A 23,212-nucleotide genomic window follows, 5' to 3' on the forward strand; every position below is an offset into this window, starting at 1 on the left:
TGGAGAAGAGGCCGCTTGAGAGAAAGCTGAAGATTATTGATCTCGCCAATCCCTGCAGTGATCACTTCAGATGTGCTGTTACCGCCAAGAAGCTGCAACGCCTGGAATTATTACCGGCAATTCTTTCCCAATAATCCCTGTCCCCTGTGACTGTGGATGAATTATAGTTGCTAACTCAGCTTGCTTATCTGTTTTTAGGCAATTTATTTTTCCCGGTGGGGGTGGGGTTTTGTAAGACAACTCCAGTATCTGAGAGTTAAAGGCAAGCATAAGTATTTTTCCACCACCATTCAGATGCCAGGCAATTCAGTGTTTTACAAGGAAATAAAAGAAAAAAACATGAAAAAACTAAGAGATTAAGACGAGCATGAAAAGGAGAATAATTGAAGTAAAAACTTTATTAAGCCAAGGGTAATGAAATAAGTCAAATCTATTGTTTAATTGAATGCCTGAACAAATAGTGTTTTAATTTCTGTTGCAACAGAAGTGTGTGTGTCAGCAGGAAGTTTGTTCCACAGGTGAGGAGGTAGGAACTGAAAGCTGCTTCACCTTGTTTCTCCTGACTCTGAAACACTTCGCGAACTTCTTCCTGATGACCTCCAGGGTCCGGAGGTTTCAAAACCTTTCAAAGCTGTGTAGGCCAGAAGTCAGATGTTGAAGTGGATCCTTTGACACGCAGGCAGCCAGTGCAGAGGCTGAAGCTCAGGTGTGAGGTGCTCCACCCTCTTGGTGTTGGTGACGACTCTGGATGAGCTGCAGTTATATGGCAGATTTATTTTACTGAGCTGTAAACACACCCTTCAATAATCCAGCCTCCTGAAAATAAAAGCCGGTTTCTCTGAATCTTGTTCAGTCAGAAGCTTTTAAGTACTAAGTTGATTTTCCTGTTGTCTTAATGTGATTGTTGAATTTCAGGTCTGACTTCAGAATTACATCCACATTTCTGCTTGATTTGTTGACCTGTAGTCAAGATGAGCTTTCCTTTCCTCTTTAGGACCAAGAACAATTACCTCAGTTCTTTCTGAGTTGAGCAGTAAAAGGTCCTGTTCAAAACATACTTGTGCATCCTGCATAATTTATGCATATTTTTCTGGTCTGTTTTATAATCCCATGTGGTTTATTCCACTTTGAAAGTTTTCTCTGTTGTAGTATTGAACCAATGTGATTTAAATGTTTTTGTTGTCGTTTTGTTTTTAATTTCTAAATCACTTTGAGCGATGAAAGGTGCTAAATAAGTTTAGTCTGTGAATTGAGGACGAACAGCAACATTACTTTCTGCTTCTTAGTGATAAAATTTTAATATTTTTTTCAGCATTCTTGAAGAATTGAAGGTGAACGTTTTAAATGACAACTAAGAGATAAAATGGACTGAATTAAGAATATTTTTTTTCTGCCTTAATTTCTACAGATGAGTGTGAATCTGTCTTGATCAGACAATCACTGTCATCATAAGTCATCAATATTCAGTAGTCATGCAAGAACAACAGTGGAGGTTCAGGATCCTATCTGGTTTCATAAATTGGAAGATCTTTGGGGTGTAAAAAGCTTATTTTATTATTTCACATGATAGCTTTAGTCACTGTTTTCCTGCAGGGCCTGCTGGCTTTAGAAGGGGAGCTGACTCCGATCCTGGTTCAGATGGTGAAGAGCGCCAACATGAACGGACTTCTGGACAGCGACAGCGACTCTCTGACCGACTGCCAGCAGAGGGTGAAAGCCCGGCTGCATGAGATCATGCAGAAGGATCAGGAGTTCACGCAGGACGAGTACCCAAAGGTATTTACCCATACAAGTTGTCAGAAAATACATAGTGAAAGAGCTGGATTTGATTAAGACAGTTTAGTTTAAACAGTCGGACATGCTTAATCAGTTTTCATTCCAGGAAAAAAAGAATTGTGGATATACATTGTTACACAAGAGCTGCTTTTGTGTGCACTGACAGATAAGTTTGTCCAAGTGTTTCCAATCTACTTCCTTTGGCTTGTTTCTTCATTGTTCATTGTAAAGTCAATCTTATCTGTTCTGCCTTGCTTTTATGTTCCAGTTGGCCCCAACAGGCAGCCCGTCGCTGGTGAACTCCATGAAGGTCATCGAGAATCCGGTCAAAACCTGCGACAAGGTTTACGCACTCATCCAGAACCTCACCTCACAGATCCGCAGGAGACTGGAGGACCCCAAGTCTGCAGGTAGCGCGAATCTCACGCACACAGAGAAAATAAATGCATCCACACAGTGAAAAAGAGAGAGGTTTTCCAGAAGCTGCGTTAAACATTTGTTGCCTGGTGCTTTTGCAGACCTGCAGCTTTACCACAGCGAGACCCTGGAGCTGATGCTGCAGCGTTGGTCGAAGCTGGAGCGAGACTTCCGCATGAAGAACGGACGCTACGACATCAGCAAGATCCCCGACATCTACGACTGCATCAAGTACGACTCGCAGCACAACGCCTCGCTGAGCCTGGAGGACACGTTGGAGCTGTTCAGGCTGTCCCGCGCCCTGGCCGACATCATTATACCGCAGGTTAACGTCGACGACGAGCTCTTGGATGGATGGAATAGATATATTATCAGAAAGCTGTCAAATTGCAGTTTGTTGTCGTGTGAAGATATTGCAAAGGTGTAAAGTTACTTTAAAAGCCTTAAATGTGCCTTAATATGAGAATAACTGGCTTCTTATACTGCACAAAATGGTTGCATGAACATATATTTTGATAAATGTAAGCATACTGCACTTAAAGAGGCTAAATGGGGACAAACTCAGACGTTTCTTGCTCTTTTCTTCTAAATGTGTCGCTCACTTTGAGGTACAAAGAAGTGAATGAGGGAGGCTTTAACTGTGCCTTTGTTCTTCCACATCAGGAGTATGGCATAAGCAAAGCAGAGAAGCTGGACATCGCCCAGGCTTACTGTGTTCCTCTGATGAAGAAAATCCAGCTGGACCTGCAGAGGACTCACGAGGACGAGGCCGTCAACAAGCTGCACCCGCTGTGAGGATACAGCCGATGCGGGCTGTAACACACACACACACACACACACACACACACACACACACACGCACACACACATCATTACCTGATCACTTCCCATCCTCAGGTATTCCCGAGGCGTGATGTCTCCCGGCCGTCACGTGCGAACGCGTCTCTACTTCACCAGCGAGAGCCACGTTCACTCCCTGCTCAGCATGTTCCGCTACGGAGGCCTGCTGGACGTATGTTCTGACGTTTCATCACTTTCTTATTGGAGGTGGTGGTTTCAAGTGAAAATGCTTGTTTGTTTTTGCATTTTTATTTCAGAAAACTTCTATGTTTACACGGCAGCATTTTGAAAACGACGGCCGTTTACAAGGAAACGACAAACACTGAAAACAATGTAGTTTTCATGTCGGGCCACTAGTGGGCGCTGATTTTGTAATGAAGCCATACACATACACGCATTGTCCATCTACTCGTGCATGAGCAGAAGAACTATTTACTACGGCTGTATTGCACATGCACAGTAGCAGCGTGTTCGCAGAGCATTTCAGGAAAATGTTATTTTCAGTGTCGGTGTTTTCAAAAAGTTCCATCAAAGCTGCGTTTTAAGCGGCTCCGATCACTGTTGTCGTATAAAGAGGAAAGAAAGATCAAACGGTTTTAAACTTACTGGAGCTCTGGTCTCAAACAAATAGACTTTGGTCTGAATAAAACCACTTTTTTTTTTTTTTTGGAGCTTATAGTTTTGATCCAGAAAGGGATACAACTTGATGCCTTTAGGGGACAAAGATTCTTTTTAGGGTTATCAGTTAATTCATTTCTTCTCTTAATTTGTTTTGCATGTTTTCTGTCCAGTAGCCCAAGTTGAAGTACTCTGGTTAAAGAGATTGAGACAAGAAAACAGGAAAAAAAAAAGCATGAAAAGCAGAATTTATTAAAAAAAGAATCATGACTACTTTTTGGATAAGAAAAGATAAGCTAATCCTTTATTTCTCCCACGATAGTAAAATTTGTATTGTTGTAGCAGCAAAAGGGAAGTAATAAAAGGAGCGGAATACTAACAATAATAATAATAATATACAAATAAGATTATGTCTTTAGAAACCTTAAGACCTCTTAACAAACTATTTGCATAAAATGAAGCTGAACTATTGAATTGACAAATTAAAAATATAAGTGATTTAAAACACAAATAAGAAATATAAATAAAGCTCTCATAGAGTATTTGAGATGTTACGATATCTATGAATAGTATATGTACTTAAAACGTAGGAAAATTAAAATCAAATAATTTCTTACTTCTGCTGACCACCCCCACACTTTGAAAACCACTGATTTGATAGGACCTGAATTTTCTAGACCTGATGTGCATATGTTTCTTGCAAATTTTCAGACATACGCATGTTTGGTATTTATAGGAACTATGTCTGTATATATATATATATATATATATATATATCTTTCTTTGTCTTGTGTTGCTTCAGGAGGAGAAGGACCAGCAGTGGAAGCAGGCGATGGACTATCTGAGCGCCGTAACTGAGCTCAACTACATGACTCAGATTGTCATCATGCTCTACGAGGACAACAACAAGGTCAGGCTGCACAGCTCTGCTGCACAGTTCAGTGAGATGATACCTTTCCTATGTTTCCTTATGTGTCCTCGTGTGTGTGTGTGTGTGTGTGTGTGTGTGTGTGTGTGTGTGTGTGTGTGTGTGTGTGTGTGTGTGTGTGTGTGTGTGTGTGTGTGTGTGTGTGTGTGTGTGTGTGTGTGTGTGTGTGTGTGTGTGTGTGTGTGTGTGTGTGTGTGTGTGTGTGGTGAGCAGGATCCATCCTCAGAGGAGCGTTTCCACGTAGAGCTTCACTTCAGTCCTGGGGTCAAAGGCTGTGAGGATGAGGAGAACGTGCCCCTTGGATTCGGCTTTCGCCCCGCCTCCTCAGAGGTCCGTGAGGTTTTTGTGTTTTTTCTTTAAAATTCTGGGAAATACAGAGGGAACAATGCTTTCTGGCCACGTTTACACAACAACGTTTTCAGTTAAAATTCAAAACGTTTGTGGCGTTCTGGGTGTCCGTTCACACAACAACGCTGCTCGGAGCCGCTGGAAACCCAACTTTTTTTTTTCCTTCTATTTTTTAAAAGAACTTTATTTATTATTTTTCATCAGCAAAAAAACTCAACTTTTTAAAAACAGCTCCCATGGTGGACCTTTTTGAAGATGCACCGTCTCCATGGAAACGCGGATACTGCACATGCGCACCACAGCCGTAGTAAATAGTTCTTCTGCACATGCTCAGTAGATGGACGATAAGAACAACATTTCCTCCAGAGTGTCATGACTCCCCGTCCAGAATCTCCTGGGACTTGGTAGTTTCATAGTTGAGTCACCCGGAATAGCAACCTGCCTTTGTCGTCTGTCCATATGACTGTTGGTAATGTTTATAGCGTATTGTTCTCTGCACGTGTGTGGTTTCATTGCAAAATCAAACAGCGCCACCTCGTGGCCCAACATGCTCACTACATTGTTTTTAGTGTTTTATGCCAAACGTCGTAAACAGACATCGCTTTCAAAATGTTGCTATGTAAATACAAAACTTTTCTGAAATGAAAACGCTAAAACGATGCCTTTTTGAAACGCTGCCGTGGAAACGGGAGTGTGAAGTCTAAAAACTACAAAGAAATTACTTTGAAGATCCAACAATCTACATAGTTTTGTTTTTTTTTTACCAACAAAAGATTCAGAAAGTCCAGAGTGAACAAGTAAAGATCTCTGCGCCTGTACGTTATGGTCTCAACAGCAGGTCTTGAGTAAACGCTATCATATATTCTGGCAATGTTTTTTATTACAGTGCAAACAGAAAAGGATTCATGTACATTGTTGGACACGGGGGGGTTTGAAAAACACGTTTTCTTTTTTGATTGTAGGAATGAAATGTGCATCAAATTCAAATTGAGCAAATAGTTTTTATCAAACAGGACAATTTCAGTTTGTACATCTGGTATGGTGTTTATGGTTTTTTGGCGGTAAGTTACGAATAATTTTGAGATTTGCAAGTCAGTGAGCTTAGGCTTGAACAGCCATTAAATTTAGAATCCCAACCTTCATTGGCATTATAAAAGCATCAAGTGGAGCCAGATGGCAGAAATCTTGTCAAGTAGCTTGAATGTTGTTCTGAATAGTGAAATCACACCCTGTAGGCTATCATTACGAGCACTACATCAGCCAAGGTTTTATTTAAAGGAGAGGAACATTTCTGTCATGGAAGTACGTTGACAGGACTTTTTCAAATTGGGATTATTGATCCTGATGGCAGTTATTTATCCTGGAAAAAGTCCCACATGTGCTTCAGCATGTCTGATCTGAAGTTCTTCAATCCGGAGAGCTCTTTCTATTCACCAGTTTTAGTTTTCTGATCAGTGAAAACAATGACGAGGCTTAATAAATGTCCAAAATCCAGCTTTTATGAGAATTTCTCAGTTAATCTGGTTTAAAAAGTCGATAATCTCTCGCTTTTCCTCATTGCCAAGCAAACTATCTTAATGTCAAGAGCACTTTTCATACAAGAAAAATTCTGCACAAAGTATTTTAAGTAATTAAGAAAAAAATCCCTTCCAAACACACTAAAGGACCAAATATGAAAAGATCGACGAGAGTTACTTCACATCTGCAGAGAGGAAATGCTTGAGTCAGAGTGATGCATTTAAATGGCAACAAAAAGCCAAACAAAAAAACCTGGGACCTAAAAGGCCTGAAGACTTGAGGCTAATATAATAAAAGCAATCCCAATGAATATCAGATTAATAAAATCAGTTCTTGAGCTGGCAGGTAGCCAACGCAGCAACTTCGAAATGGTTTTATTGTTAGCTCTCTTGAGTCGTGTTCTTTGTACTTATTTGGAGACAGAGTCTGAAGTTGTCATGTGAATGCATCAGTGAATGAAATGTCTGTCCAAGCAGAATGAGGACAAAAAGCCCAATCAGGGCAGTCTGGAGGACCTCTCCCAGGACCAGACTGACGAAGCAATTCCTATTTCCGAGCCAATCAACATCCAGCGGAGGTCTCCAATGATCCGCAACCGCAAGACGGGCTCCATGGAGGTACCAGACTGTCGTGTGTGATGATGATGGCAATCACCAAATATGACTTTGTTTAGCACCGTCCACTGTCTTTTGTTGAAGTCACACCCCAAGAGGAATGTTTTTCAAGTGGATTAGAGACATCAGGTGTTAACCAGCGGTCTCCGTGTCCCTCCCCCAGGTCCTCTCAGAGACCTCTCCCACCCATTCCTCCAAAGGCTGCACGTCCCATCGACTCTTCCAGTCAGGCTCGCGCCAGTCTCCTGAGATCAAACCAGCCAGTGGCCTAGGTGGGAATCCCATTGTACATGTGTGCCATTGTGTGTGTGTGTGTGTGTGTAGAGTGTGTTCTTGTGCCAACATACACACAGGCCTTTCAACATTTTTCCTCCAGCTGTCATCAGTGATCCCTCTCTCTGTAACAAACGCTGGGCTGGATGCCCTGCCTCCCCACTTCCATATCTCTTTCAGTCTTTATGCCTGTTTTTCTTTCCCTCTCCTCTTTCCACCCCCCTCCCCTCTCCCGTCTCCGACGGGCGCATAGCTTCCACTGCGGCTTAGCGCGGCCGCGGCCAAGCAGGATCAGACTCCAAACTATGTAGGCAAGAGGTCAGTGGGAAAGAGCGGCGCTCACGGCCCACTACTGGACGGTCTCCGGTGTAGCACACTGCTCGAAAACATCCGGATATATCCAGGAGGCGATAAGATGACAACCAAGAAACTCCAATGTGCTTCTGGTATCTACAAATTTCACAAATGAACAAACGTCCACTGATCAAGTCATTTTATGGACATTTACCACTTAATAATAATAACGGTAATGCTGCTGGAGAATTGAGTTGGAGGATATTACATATGAACTATATACAGTATTTGAATATATAATAATGGATTGGGGAAAAAAAAAAACATACTGATGGAGAATGGTTGATTTGAATAACAAATTAGACTTATACTATTAATGTAGGTTCTTAAATAATAGCAGAAAATCAGCTGCCCACTCACAAGTTGAGCTTTGTACATTTCAAACCTGATTAGATTTAATTGGCTATATACAAGTGCGAAATAACCGGTGTTAACGGGGATTAAGTTGAATTTCACAAACTGTATTTGGTGAATACTGTGGAGTAAAACTTAAATAAGTTAACTGTGAAATGAAACCCTGTTTGACTGGTCTGAAGCATGCAGTGTGAAGTCCAGTGCTCTCTTCATGTCAAGTCCACGTTACAGTTTTCAATAATCATGGCCTATGTAGTGCGGCATATTCATTATAATTTATTGTTTGTAATATGTGGTTCTTTGTACTCCAATATGCAAAGCTGTAGTGAAAGTGACAGCTGGAGCTCAGTCCTGAGAACACATTGAACAGTATCTTCCAGTGATCCTGTGCTCATGTTGAAGAATGATGCTGTAATGTGCAATTTTGCTTCCTCAGCGTCAGGGAAACCCAAAATACTCAATATGTGTGCTTAGTACAAAAAGAAGCCCCAGTAAGTGGCACCAGTGGTTCAACCAGGACAGTTATGGGTGCAGACATGTCAATGATGAATGGAATTTCAATTTAGGCCTTCATTTACACAACAAAGTGAAAACGGAAAACTTGCGTTTTGGCTGTCCGTTTACACAACAGCAGTGCTCCGAGACACTGGAAACGTAGTTTTTCTGCAAATCCACAAGTCGATAGACGATAACAACAATGGCGGCCTCCAGACTGTCATGAGTCCAGATTCTCCTGGGACTTGGTAGATTTAGAGTGGAGAGTCACCGGAATAACAATCCAACTTGGTCGTCTGTCCACTAGAATGTCTGTGTACTCCCATCGTTAATGTTTATAGTTTATTGTTCTCTGAGTGCATGTGTGGTTTCATTACATAAGCACCCTCTGGTGGCCCGACATGAAAACTACATCATGGAAATGGACATCGTTTTCAAAACATTGCCGTACAAACGCAAAATTATTCTGAAAGCCAAAATTACACCCTTTTACTTGAAACGTTTTCATATCAAGGGGTTCTTACAAAACAGACATAACGTGTTGTGGCTATGGGGTAGATATTTATATAATTCGAAGCAACTCACCATCGCCCTCAAAAATGTTTTCCCAAGTCACATTTTCTTCTATCAACCGAACCCATTTTAATCCTCCGAACAATCCAAACTGCGCCATTTATTTAATAATCTTAATGTGGGTGTCAGTCACTTTGATTTAACCTCCAGTCAACAGAAATAACCCTGAAAGCAGCCCTGTTTCAGTGTGCCCCCCTCTCCCCCCCCCCGGCAATGGAGCCTCCAACAACCTGCTAACACCGTGACACTCGTGAGCATGAAAGGCTGCAGTCTAAATCAGGATGTGTGAAAATGACCACGAAACCCCCGGAGTGTGAGAACCGTGTGGAGTCTTTTTGTGGTAACAACCTTTAATGTGTGTTTCACTGGGTTCTCAATCAAGGGCAAAAAAAACCTGAGGTCAGTCCAGACGCACAAAGCGAGAGTCTATATCGAAAGCTAAATGAGCTCAGCTGTGTCGCTCATCTTTTTAAATTTTTTTTAACGTAGACGGGGAAATATCCTTTTTTTTTTTTTTTTTTTTTTAACCCGGGTACATGTTAACATGGCTTAGCAAGTTAACTTTTCTCATCTGACTTTTAAGCAAAATGTCTCTGTAAAGTTCTTACAGTTAAATGAACAGTTGATGCAAGAAGAATTGCCTGGAGAAAAATGTCTTCTCGAGTAGTGATTCTCAACCAGTAAGATTCATGGGGTGGGTCACGAAGCCCTCTCGATTTAATGGGGTGTAACATTTTTATAAATTTTTTTACTGTAAAATAGATGAGTCTGCATTTAATTCATTTATGTGGAAAAACTACTCAATTTAAACCTTTATTTTAGTGTGAAGTGTATCATTTAAAAAAAAAAAAAATTAAATAACCAAAACAATTACTCATCAAAAGTTCTAAAGTATTTAACATGAACTTCCTGTCTCCAATATGCACAAAGTGAGCAACGACAGAAAGAGAAAGATGAATTGGTCAAAAGGAAAAAAGGCTTCATTGAAGTAATGGACAAGATTAGAGCTGAAAGCATCTTTTGTGTATAAAAGTTTGAAGCGTCCAGCTGAAGCAGCTCCAGTCCACCAAACACACCGAGACGGAGTGAAAACCCAGAGAGTTTATCCTCGGAGAGACAGAACACATCGTTCAAGAACGTCACAAAGAAAACTGGATTCCACACACAGTGTGTTATGAGGTTCCTTCACTCTTCTTTTGTACAGCGTGTGGTGGGGAGAACGGGTAGGAACGACTGGTCGAGCTCTGTGGTTCCCAACCTTTTTCTTGAAGGACCCAAATTTAGACCATTATAAACCTCGGCGACCTCCCACTACACTCTGTACTCTTAAAAAAAAAAAAAAAAAAAGAAGTAGAGGGCGGTGGCGTTAACTCCATCTCGTGGTGTCACTCGCTGCTTAATGAGAACTAATCTGAGAACAGCACTTTGTGCTGCGTCCACATGACATGAAAAGGCCTCTGGACATTCTCCCGCTGTCACTTTGCTATGTGTGGTGGGTGCGAGGCCGCGGGTGCAACGCCCCCTCCTCCCTCCCGTTCATCGACCGTCACCGCGAGCGCGTCGAGAGAGCAGCAGGTGTCGCTTACAGCCGCTGTCAGCAGCACGCTGGTTTTCATACCTTTTAGGCTTTTTTTAGAACAAAGCAAACAGCCGCAGACTCAACTCTGGCGCCTTTACAGTGTTTGTTTACATTGGAAGGCACTTTTTCCATTCCTGTGGTCGACAATCAAATTAAAATAAAAATACGAGAGTTATTCTTATCGTGAAGGAAGCAAAAACGATCCCACCTCATAGTGATTAATGTAAATTTATCATCATGTTGGACAAAGCATGCTCAGTCAATTACAACAAAGTAAACCGTGGCTCTCATGCATCCAGTGGAACTCACAAAGCTCCAAAGTGGCAATCCTTATCAGAGACATGACACGTCCACATTAAAGATATTGATGAAGGCTTTTCGGATCACTTGGCAATAAATAGCATTTAATAGTTTCTTTCAAGGGAAGGTAAGTCTAAATATGTTGAAATTTTAGTGTCGCAATAAAACCAGCTTTTTTTGTGAAAAGTTATATTTATTATATTCATTTGTGCTATTATTGTGTTTTATTGATGAAACGATCATAGGAGAAACGATGCGTCAGTGACTCGGGCTACATAAGTTTGTATGTTTAAGTTTTTCCTGTGAAACATTTTAGATAACCTATAAAGCTGAAAGTACATTACACTCCCTGGCCAGTTCAAGTTAGTAATAAAAGGCTGTGCAGCTACCGGTGCAGAGGAAACATCAGCGAAGCTACATAAACGTCATGATAGAGGTGGCGGGGAAGTAAAATGTTCAATATTCTATTGTTTTTTTAACTTTCTCAAGAGATTTGGAAACAAATCGCACACATGACAGCAGGCACAGCCAAAGCAAGTCCTCGGATAGAGACGAAGAAAAGGAGGAAAAAAGTGCCCATGTGTTGGTGTCACATGAAATCTTCTTGGGATTTTTCCAATAGATCAGTGAACATGGGTGGTGTTGTTAGAAAACACACAGATTAGAATCAGATAGATTTATTAATCCCCGGGGGAAATTCTTTGACGGTCAGGGATGTCAAAACATAAGGCCCGTTTGCCAAAAGCAGCCTGCAATAGAATGTAATCTGGTCCACGAAACCACCAAGCAGCTTCCTTTAGGAGTCGCCACACGACACTCAAAGCCATGCGGTCGGGGTGAGTTTGTAAAAACATCCGTGCAAAAGGCTGCAGAATACAACATTTGTTATATTGTTTTTTTGTTGTTTTGTTTTTTAGATATTTCACTGTATTTTGAATCATTAGAACTGGCTTAATGTTGAGATTACACACACTTTTGGTACTAAATGTTGAGATTTCCCCAAAAAATTTTGGGATATTTTTGTAACGTACTTTCTGCGCCACAGGAAAGAAAAACACGTTTCAATTTGAAGGTTGTTATGACACGATTTTATTGGTCCCGCCTACTCAAGATCAAATTGAGCTGCAATTGGCCCCTGAACTAGTTTGACCCCCCCCCCCCCCGGTTTAGACAAAATACCACCTTTAAGACTGAATGATCGCGAGGACGCTGATTTAAAAACACTTAGAAACTTAGGAAACACCCACAAGTGCACAATGACTTATCAGATGGATATTAACACTATATATATATAAGGAAATTCCATCTGCAAATATTGATTTAAGTAACTGTCTCGTATCGGACTGTAGAACTCAACAGAAATGTTTGGGTGTTTTTTTTCTATTTTAATGGGTAAGAGTATTATGGTAAGAGTATTATTATTTTTCCATTCCTTTATGAATGGAGACACACTCCCCCTCATCACATGTTCTGTCTGCACATGTTTCTGCCTCAGTCAGCTTCAGACACACACGTGAGTGTTTCAGCTGCTGGCATGTTAACCTTTCTGAATCACGCGTAAATTATCCAGCAGGTTCTTTCCTTTTCTTTCCACGTCGGAGTGTGAAAACGGTGCGGCTGAAGGGTTTTCACTCAGATTGTTGTGGTTTGCTGACTCATGTTGTAATCTGCCCTCAGCAGCAGTTTGTTACCAGTGATAACAGCATGGTGTGTAATGAATACTCACCCTTTACACTCCCCCCCCCCCCCCCCGGCTCCTCCTCCTCCTCCTCCTCCTCCTCCTCCTCACACAGGCTCGCTCTGCTCTGGCCTCTTCAGTGCCTCAGCCCTCGGCGTGTCCTGTAGCGCCCCCAACCTGCGGGACTACGTGCGCACGCACCACCACCACCACCGAAAGCCGCCCCTGTCCCCCGGCAGCCTGCCGTGCAAGATTGGCATGTTTGGTATGTTCACCGCGGTGTCTTTCCTCTTCCACGGGAGACGTATTTTTCATCCTTGTCCTTTATGGAAAACTTCTTCAAACTTCTTTTTTTTTTTTTTTCCTCTGACACAAACTTATTTCCACTTTTTTTTTTTTTTAAATGTTTAATTTTGGGAGTTTTTCATGATTCTTTCTTTCTACTGCTCTTTTTCCCCAAAGTTTCAGTCTATTGCGTCACACGTCTTGACACTTGTTCGACGTGTACGTGCTCAGGGCTCTGACACGACAGCCGGGTGATTGGCTGCGGATCAAATCATGATACATGCTCGATATTTTCCCACTCACTGATCCTGCATGCTTGGATTGAAACGTGTGGCGGTGCTCGCTCTCTGTGCATGCTGTGCTGCAGTGTGTATAACACCCCGAGAGGTTATACTAAATATTTCAGAATCCACAATGAAGTACTTTCGTGCAAATAGCCAAAAGCTTGGCCTTTGGAAAAAATTAAATTGATCACAATTTCCAATAATCCTCATGTTTCGAAATTCATCTTGTTATTCGAGACTTGATAATCCACCTCAAAATAATCCCGACTTTCTTTTCTCCCCTGTCCACTCTTTCCGACTGCAGCTCCTTACAGCACGCCGCAGCTGGTTTTTCAGGCCTGCTTCCAGCCGTTTATAAACGTATAAATATACTGCATGTGCCTCTGATCAGGAGCAACACCGCAGCAGTTTTATTATTTTTTTTAATCCCAGAAAAAACTGTTGAGTTCCACCACTGGGTGTCGCTCTGACTGCACGGAACCAACACAGGCTTTACTGTCTTCTTTCTTCAAAGTTGACATGAAAGGTGAAAAACAGGTGCGAGAGAGGAGGTGACTCAACATCAGATGAGTTCAGGTAACGGTCATTAACGCCACCCGGCACAATCTGTGGATGGGTTTCCCCATTAATGTAATTTACTCTACATTATGTCAATGTCAGAAACCATCGCTGAGTTAACGAGCCATTTGGAAAGTCACCGCGTTCCGTTCCATACGCAGGCTCGCATCAGCTTCGTTTTCGATGTTTTTTTGTTTGTTTTGTTTTTTTATCTAAAAGGCTGACGATGTGGGCTTCTGCTCCCATGTGCACTGTAGAAATAGATGTTGTTTGTACCGGCTGTAATTAATGCTGCTGCTTCAGTAATGTAACACAATTACTCATATTACAATGAACGTCAGCTCGACGGGGCTTTAATGCAACCATGCGACTAAACGGCACAAACAAAACGGTGTTAAAAGATTGAATAGAAGTCTTAAATTTGCACAAAAACGATGCATTTTCACTTGAAAAGTTGTCATGTGAGCGGAGCCGAATATGAACGGTAAATACCAGCAGCTGTGCTCCTGCTGGCTTTTTTTTGTGGGTGAAGCTCCTGTCGTGTTGTGGCAGGACAGGAAATTGTCCTAACGACATGTTATTGTGATCTAAACAAAAATAAATTCAATGAGGTTTGATTTTCATGCTCGATTATGAGCTTTGGTCTCTGTAAGAATCCAGTTTAGTTCCCTTCCTCCATTTACTTTCTTCCAATTTGTACTTGAACTCCTCTCCTGTCGTTAACAGTATTCTTTGTGACAGGAACTTTTTTTCCCAAGTATTTCAGATACCTGACTGTCTCTGTTTTCCACATTAGTTGTTTATGGCGGGCACTTCCTGCCATAAAGGTTTTAGTCGCATAACCAGTATCTGTGTCTTTTCAGTCCAAAGGGAATTTTCCATCATCAAAAGTTTGAGGCTTCTGGGCCCTGTAACACAGATCTGTGGGATCAATAAAAACTAGCAAAGCTGATTTTATTTGTCTCGTAACCCAACCTGGCTCGCCCTCGGACACAAAACCTGAAAACCTTTAGAGCTGCTGTTAGGCATCTTTTATTTAACGCTCTTAATCCAGTCAAACGCAAAACATTTGTTCTTTGTCTGTATATGTGAGCCGCCAGTTGTCTCGTATCTCGTATAAAAATCTAGAATTTCCCAATTTAGAGTTTCTTTATTAAGATGTATTTTTCCCACTCGAACGTTGGAATCTTCCCACTTTAGACGGGAGAAGAGGGAAGTCTCAGTTTATTGATAACTTTGAATTAGGAAGGTCGGAAACCTTCCTACTTTAAAATTATTGGTAAATTTTCTAAGCCATGTCAGAATGTTCCTATTTCAAAGTTAGTGATGGACTGAACTGTAAAATATCCTAGTTTAGATTAATGAGTTTGACCTTGCTCGGATGTGTTTTCCCAGTTGAAAGTTGGAATCTTCCCACTTTCCCAGTCGTTTGTGAACACGACATAACGTTCACAATAAGCGACGGACTGAAGGGTTATCTGTAACATGCATCGCTTTTGATTTAATCCGAAGAAGACGGAGAGATGGGTCCGACAAACCGAGCGAGGAAGGTTTGATTCAGAGATTGAGTCGGGACTCGGTGTTGCTTCCTGCACGGCAACGGCTGAACCACGTCGTCCATCATCGTCATCCTCTCTCCGACGTCTCTGATCGTCTTTGTTTCTTCAGACGACCTTTCTTTTTCACACCGGCTGGCAGATGCAGATGGATGACTCAACGAGCCGGCCTCCTCCTCCTCCTCCTCCTCCTCCTCCTCCTCCTCTTTTTTTTACATTTCTCCTCATCTTCACGAACACTTACCACAGGCAGCCTCCCAGTAACTCCAGCTTACCTCTCTTATCTCCTCAGAGCTGCTCTCTATGCCGCCAGTAAAGAGATTTTCTGTGTCGTTTGCCAGGCATCCGACCAACGGTATGTCTGCTTTTCCTTCAGTTCATCTCGACACTCCTCCGGTGTTCCCCCTGTTCTCATGCATGGCCCTTCATTGGGAAAACATCTCCTGTGTTTTCAGGTTTTGGGGTTTTTGTTAATGACGTTAAATGTCTCCGGATGATTTAGTTTCTGTTTCACCACACACACCCTCTCCGTTTTGCTGTGCCGTTTTCAGCCGTCACCTCTAACCCCCACCTGCTGTGCCTGCACGTTTAATTCGCCGTCCCGTCACAGGACGCGATCTCTCCATCCTGTGATATATTTCCACGGGGTGATAATCACTCACTTGCACTTTTTGTTCATTTTAAATCGGGTGTTCTCAGATTTTTATCATCTTTAAACGTCCCATATTATGCAAAATTCCCTTTCTAATGGTTTTCTAACAGTAATTTGTGTCCTCAGTCTGTGTACGAGACCCCAGAAGTGAAGAAAATCTGTCACCTCCCTCACTTTTTAGAGAACGTGTGCTCATACAGGCGAATCAGAGGCTTTCCCTTCATGATGTCACGCGGGGAAATAACCGCTCCCTCTGGTAGTGGAGCTCTGCCCCACTGATATACTGAATAAATTCAGTATAATTACACATTTACAGTTAGCAGGCTAGCATTAGCTCCTTGGTAGTAACTGTAACGACTCATACGACCAAACTAAGTCAAATATTCAGTCACACAATATTTTTAACTCACCATCTTCTCCTTCTGGCTCAGATTCCGGTTCAAACTGGTTGAACGACATCGTTTCTACAAGCCACAGAGATAAATCCACCGTAAACATTAGTGCAAAGTGTTGGTGTTTCAGATTAACTGGTTTCCTCATTAAATGGTGACCGACTTCCTATAGCATCTGTCTTTGCTGCTAGCAACAGCTTATTTTAAAATTATATAATTTAAAACAAGGGATGCTAAAGGGTCACCAGTTAACAGGGAAGCCACTTAATCTAATACACCGGAAAGCTGTTCTCCCTAAGCCAGGCCTGGAGTCTGCGTGGATAGACACAGAAACAGCCTGTTCTCATTAGTGTTCACGAGAGGGACTTTTAGACCGCCTGAAATTCAGGACCACGGCTGGGTTTGAGGAAATACACTTTGAAAACAATGTTGTTATACCTCTGACACCGATGTGAAATTGTTGAAAAATCGTATAATATGGGACCTTTAAAAGAGTAATTTCCTCTCCCACTCTGGCCACTGTGGCTCAGTGTTACTGAAACAAACACACCCCTGGCGTGCTTCATGCGTCACTCCTGTGAGGTGCTAAAATACACCAGCAGAGGGCACTAAAGACGTGATTATGGGGGCTCTTAGAATTCTCCTGGACTTGCATGTAAGCCACAGAACCTTTAAACACTGCATGATTGCAGTCTTTCTACCCAAACTTTACGAAAATGGATCCAGTCTAAAAGACATAGTCAGAATATTGTGCTGCTAAATTTGTTTTATCAACAAAGTCTAGATAAACCTTTATAGATTATCAATGATTTAACAGTTTATTTTTTATCAATCAAAATGACTGGAATGTCTGGAAGTAAAACTGTCCGCATGTAAATCTTTGTCATCTATGACATATTAGATACCTGATGATACACTGAACTATGTTTAAAATAGGTTTAGGCAGAAAGAGCTCAGACTGTTGTACCTTTGTTAACAGAATATTTAACAATCTAATTGATTTGCTTGCTAAACATTTTAAAATGTCAATTTTTAATCCAGAATGTTTACTGTTTTGCTATATAATTTCATTATATTTTGATATAACATTTGACTTGTTTTTCTTAACATGTACATCAGGGGTGTCAAAATTGCCTGCCAGACAATCCAGTCTGGCCCAGCTCTGAGAAATTATGACATTAATTTCAATATGTTTATTTGACCACCAGGGGCGCATTTTGTCCGTATTATGTGGTGCGTCAGATCAGGTGATCAGGATTATTACACAGATGTAGAAATGTGTCGCCATTAAATATCGTTTCTAGAATTTGACAAGTTATTCTGACCATAATACGAACTATCCGACTATATTTCTGAGTCCCAGCGACATGTGGCCAAATGTTTTCTGCCTTTGAAAATGTAAATATTGTAAGAATAAAATCCACTGTCATCTGTAGGTTGTAAAGCTCACAGTGAACTGAGGCAGAATATTGTTGCAATTTCAGATCTTTTATTCAAATTTCAGGTTTGTCATGTGTTTTAAAAGGATAGTTTATTAAATATACTATGGTGCACTTTTTGGATTTGGAGGTTTTTTTTATTTGTATATTATTATGCTTTTTTTAATATTGTTTACTGATCCGGCCTACTCTAGATCAGATTGCGCCGTGTGTAGCCCCTGAAGTAAAATGAGTTTGACACCTCTGATGTACATATATAGTAGTATTTTTATACAATTATAAGGTTCATCTGATTAAAATAATTTTTTTTTTTTTTTTTTTTTTTTTTTTTTGGAGGAATTGACTGAGACCCTGTTTACACGACAACCTTTCAAGTAAAAACGCCTGAGCATTTTCAAAAAGTTGCATTTTCCCTCATTTCCACGGAGACGGAGCGTTTTCAAAAAGTTCCACCTCTGGAGCCGTTTTCAATAAGTTTCAGTGACTCAGAGAATCGTTGTCATGGAAACAAGCGCCCAAAACTAAATGAAAACTTTGCATTCTCACTTGAATATGTTGCCGTGTAAATGTTATTTCAGCAAGCCACCTTTTTTCTAAATGTACCTTTCATAGTCTGTAGTAAGCGTACAGTTTTTAGCTTTCGTTTTAAGTTTTCTGGCACACAGTGGGTTTTTTTAAATCTAAGAAGTGGTGTCTAATTTCAGAAGTCTTCTGGCTTCGGTCCAGTCGTCTGTACCGGTCACAGCTGTGCAGCCTACAAGTTACAACATCCAGTTTTCCTTCACAAACAGCAGTTGTCGGGACTTTAATCAGCCTATCGTCACTTTAGATGGCCGATTGAGTTTAATTGAAATTGTACAGGACACAGATGAATGATTCCTGTTTACACGCGTGTGGCTGATGCTCAGGATTGATCAGAAACAGCCCATCAGACGCTGGCAGTTTGTTTGGCATCAGCTGCACCCGAGCAGCGATTACATGTCGTCTGAGCAGCAGGATCGTCGGACAAGTTTCTCCAGAACAACGAGCAGAGGCTGCAAATCTGACATGATGTTGACAAGTGTTCAGCTATAAGCCACAGTGATGATTTGGATCCTTTTTTACCTTTTTATGTCGGGTTTTAAAGGTCAATATAGAGTCAACTGTTGATTCGGTGTTGAGCGATTTCTCGCTGTACTATAGTTCACACTTCCTCTGGAGAATCACAACATGGCTTTCAGCTGCTGCAGACCTTTCAAATATGACATATTTATATTGTTTTCTTTTTCCACACGGAGGTAAAGTCACAGAAACACTGCAGTTTGTTTTAGGCTGCAATCAAAATTTTTACTTTTATTCATTCACGATCGTCTGAAGAAAACTCATTAACACTGACAAATCATCGATGATGTTGTCTCTCTTTCTCTAGATGATTAGTGAGGTTTTGTTACTGTTTTGTGATTTCTGTGGCGTGCTATTTGAGGAAAGTTGTGTTTTTAGATTAGCCAAATGACACGTACATCGAAGCTGCTTTCATTTTATCGGGCTGAATAGATAAACCCGGAGGTTGTCCTGGGTGAATTGGAAAAAAAAACAGTTGATTAGGGGAAGAATATCAAAGAAATATCTCTCGCTGTTTGAGTATTTCTATTAGTCCGGGTGTACTAAATGTGCATAATTCAACAGTCTCACAATAAGTAGCAGAGGAAAGGGAGAAATTTTAAGTATTTCAACTGTGTGCATGAGCTCCTCAAGCTGTTGTTCCATGTGTGTAGCTGGTAATCAAGTTGAACCTTGTGAAATATTCACATTAGTTACAGACACAAAACTGTCCATGTTTACAAATTGTTGTGAATACAGGCAAAATAAGCAAATTAGGTCATTTGACTCCTGCATCTATCGCGGTGAAGGTAAAGAATGAATCCTTTTCTGGAAGTCATTCCGCGATGATACATTTTGATGATTATTGAAGACGTGCTTGTAGTTGTAATTTGGCACCAGCCTCACCTTGGCTATACCAGTGTTAGTGTTATACAATTAAGTATTTTCTGAAAGTCATTTGGTGACGGTACATACTTAATCAGATATATATGAAGCTGTAATTTGGCATCTGCCTCACTGCTTCTTTGCCTGTCGTGTGATCAAGCTAAGCCTTGTTGTTTATACTTCCTGCAGTGACGTCACCTTGCTACTGCAACACATCTATTATTGCTGAAATGACTGAAGGGGGGATTTGCTGAGCCTATTACACAAAGAAATAGCCATTATATTGGTAATTTGACACCTGCCTCACTGCTGCCAAGCCTGTAGTGCACTGTGTGATAGAACAGAGTCTCCTCTGAAAGTCACATATTTAACTTTGACAAAACCAGTATTACAAAAAATGTATAGTTAATGTATACATTTCTTACTCTTAAGTGTAATTTGTCACCAGGCTCACTGCCTCTATACCTGTAATGTGCTGTGTAATCAAATCAATAATCAATCACTCCATGTCTACCTATAATACATATATTTTTTATTTAAAAGACCCAACAGAACAGTGTATAGTACACACACACACACACACACACACACACACACACACACACACACACACACACACACACACACACACACACACAGGTTTGGGGGTCCCTGATGTTTGAGAAGAGCTTTTACTGATTGGAAGAATTATTTTTGTAGAGGTGATCTGTATCTCTCGTGTTCCGTCGCAGATTCCTTTTCATGCGTTTAACCCTCCGTATTGACTCCCCTGCCATCTTTATTTGACTTCAGCTTATCTTTTGATTAAAGTGTGTTTGCCTGGAAATTGGGAGGAAACATTGAGTCTGTAGCATGCGTGGCTTCGGCGCCGCGTCGTCCCTGAAGGGGCTCGAAGCTGGAGAGCCGTATTGATCAGGTGAAGTCTGCGATTGAGACTGAATGTGTTCTTGTCTGTGGCACAGCTCCTCCCGTCCCTCTCCTTCCTCCACTGTACTGTCTCTCTTTCTCCTTTCCCTGCTCTGCCTCTCGCCCCCCAGAGCCGCCCGACGAGCTCCCGGTGGTCCAGCTGCTGGGGTTCGCCCCTCTGGCTGTGGACGGGGCCATGGCCCACCACCTGCACCACTGCCCCTACCACCTCCGGCTGCTGGAGAGCTGGCTGACGTCTGGTCAGGAGCTCCCAGAATCTCTGCACGGTCAGCCTCTGTATGCCCCGGGCACTCCTCCTCGCCTCCTCTTCCTCGCCTCAGCCACAGCAGAGCGCCAGCGAGCCGCTGGCAGTAGCAGCTGAGCTTTGCTTTGTCTTTCTTCCTGCCTGTGCATTCACTTCTTTCATATGTTTGCCTGTTCATGATGCCTGTCGCTCTGATCCAGGCTCCGTCTCACCTGCGGCTGTAAACAGGTTTCTTCTTTGCATGTGCCCCTCCACATACCATTTTTTTTTTAAAAACATCTATATATTATATTAGCTGGACTTTGTGAGCTTGATTTGCTGTTTTAGGAGAGGAAACAACCAGTCGGGCTTTAGATGACTGAATTAATGCTGGAAAACAAAGGTTTTGCCAGTTTTAATGAGTTGTGGAATAGATGTTCAACAAAATATCCCAAGTGTCTACCGAGGAAATGTCTCTCCACTGCTGTGTCGTAACTGTTATGAGTTGATAGTGGATTGGTGCGAGTCTGCAGTCGGGTATCGTGAAGGCCTTAGAGATGCAGCAGTTAAGAGCTGCAGACAACCCTGAAGTGATGAAACGCCACAATGACTTCTTCTTTCTTTTTTTTCCCTAGTCTTTTCCGTAGCTATTAAAACTGGTAGGAAACACAGAAAGATGACTCAGTTGTACTTTTTACGTACGCGTCTCACTGTGTCCTTATGTTATGTTCCTCTGCATCTGGACATCTCTTGATAGTTGCTGCAACTTAAGTACGCCTGAATACAAATAAAGTTATAAAGTGAAGCCCCGCCATGAGTCACTGGGAAGTGGCTCATTTGAACGCTGCCACGTTTGCCCCATTTACGCAACGTTTCAAGTGAAAATGCAAAACTTTTGCTGCGCTCTGGGTGTCCATTTACACAGCAACGGTGCTCAGAGCCACTAAAAACACAACTTTTTGAAAACGATAGCCATTCACTAGGACCACTAGTGGGTGCTGTTTGTTATTGTAATGAAAGCACTCACACATGCATGAAGAGAATATGCTATAAACATTAACAATGGAAGTGCACAGCCATTCGTATGCACAGGTGACTAAGTTGGATCGTTATTCTGGGTGACTCTCAATTATAAAACCAATAAGTCCTAGGAGAATATGGACTGGGAGTCATGACACTCTGGAGGAAATATCGATGCTGCTGTTCGTCGTGCATGTGCCAAAGAACTGTTCACCACGGCTGTAGCGCCCATGTGCAGTAGCAGCATTTGACGAAGAGGATTGGAGCGTTTCCAAAAAGTTGTACCGTAGAAGCCTTTTACTAAAAGTGGCATTTTCAGTGGCTCTGAGCATCGTTGTCGTGTCAAGAGACGCCCAAACTGCAGCCAAAGGTTTGGGTTTTCACTTTAAAACGCTGTCATGTAAACGGTGCCTTAGAGCTTCTTACTGGGTACCTGGGAATTTTCAGAGCTCCAAGAAACTGGCATCTTTTGTGCACCTATACAAAGAAATTCTGTCTAGTATATATGATGCACTTGAACCTTGGTGCAGGTAAAGACTGAAGTACCATACTTCATGAGCCCGTTTTAGAAATAAACAACAACAAAATGACAGTCTTTGTTGATTATTTGGACTTCAAGACCAAAGTCAGATAATATGATGACTATATTGTCATTAATCTGCGTATTTTTTCTTTATTTTTTTGGTGAGGCTGACAACCGTATTAATCCCCTTGGGGGCAATTTTGACTGAATGACCAATCGACAGCAGCCACACGGCGCGGCGCTCAAGGGGAGCTGGTGGGGGCCGAGGGTTTTGCTCAGGGACCCATGGTGGATTTTGTTTGGGACTGTGGGGGGGAAACCGGAGTAACTCGGAGGAAACACACACACACACACACACACACACACACACACACACACACACACACACACACACACACACACACACACACACACACACACACACACACACACACACACACACAATATGAAGATGCAAACTCCACACAGACAGGCCTGGGATTTGAACCAGGGCCCTGTTGCTGTGAGGCGCTAACCACTGCCACCTGTGGGTTTTTTTTTTAAAGGAATTCCTTATATGGTAACTTTCTGAGCTGCATGAACGCACCTCAAAATGCTTCAATTTATATAAGGTTTTTGAATCTGTGATTTTTCTTGTAAAACAGTTAATATAAATCCACGTATAACTCAAGTTTTTTCATGTGTTTTTATAGAGTTAATCCTGAAGGCATCAGATTTCCACAT

General features: G+C 41.7%; 1 protein-coding gene across 3 annotated transcripts in view; it reads left to right on the plus strand.

Annotated features, from left to right (window-relative positions):
* Nucleotides 1-23,212, plus strand: part of LOC308116287 (inositol hexakisphosphate and diphosphoinositol-pentakisphosphate kinase 1-like) — a 69,347-nt gene that overhangs the window by 37,229 nt on the left and 8,906 nt on the right. For all 3 annotated transcript variants that reach the window (XR_013935766.1, XM_080474383.1, XM_080474384.1), the window contains exons 17-26: nt 1,594-1,776; nt 2,045-2,186; nt 2,295-2,518; nt 2,857-2,984; nt 3,091-3,205; nt 4,454-4,561; nt 4,793-4,909; nt 6,922-7,062; nt 7,223-7,331; nt 12,781-12,930. Coding sequence is in view for 2 of the 3 variants with exons in the window: in XM_080474383.1 (XP_080330509.1) it covers nt 1,594-1,776; nt 2,045-2,186; nt 2,295-2,518; nt 2,857-2,984; nt 3,091-3,205; nt 4,454-4,561; nt 4,793-4,909; nt 6,922-7,062; nt 7,223-7,331; nt 12,781-12,930 (1,417 nt within the window). In the remaining variant the exon portion in view is untranslated. The remainder of the gene's footprint in view (nt 1-1,593; nt 1,777-2,044; nt 2,187-2,294; nt 2,519-2,856; nt 2,985-3,090; nt 3,206-4,453; nt 4,562-4,792; nt 4,910-6,921; nt 7,063-7,222; nt 7,332-12,780; nt 12,931-23,212) is intronic.

The sequence above is a fragment of the Lipophrys pholis genome (genome assembly GCF_963383615.2).
Source record: "Lipophrys pholis genome assembly, chromosome: 11".
Classification (NCBI taxonomy): Eukaryota; Metazoa; Chordata; class Actinopteri; order Blenniiformes; family Blenniidae; genus Lipophrys; species Lipophrys pholis.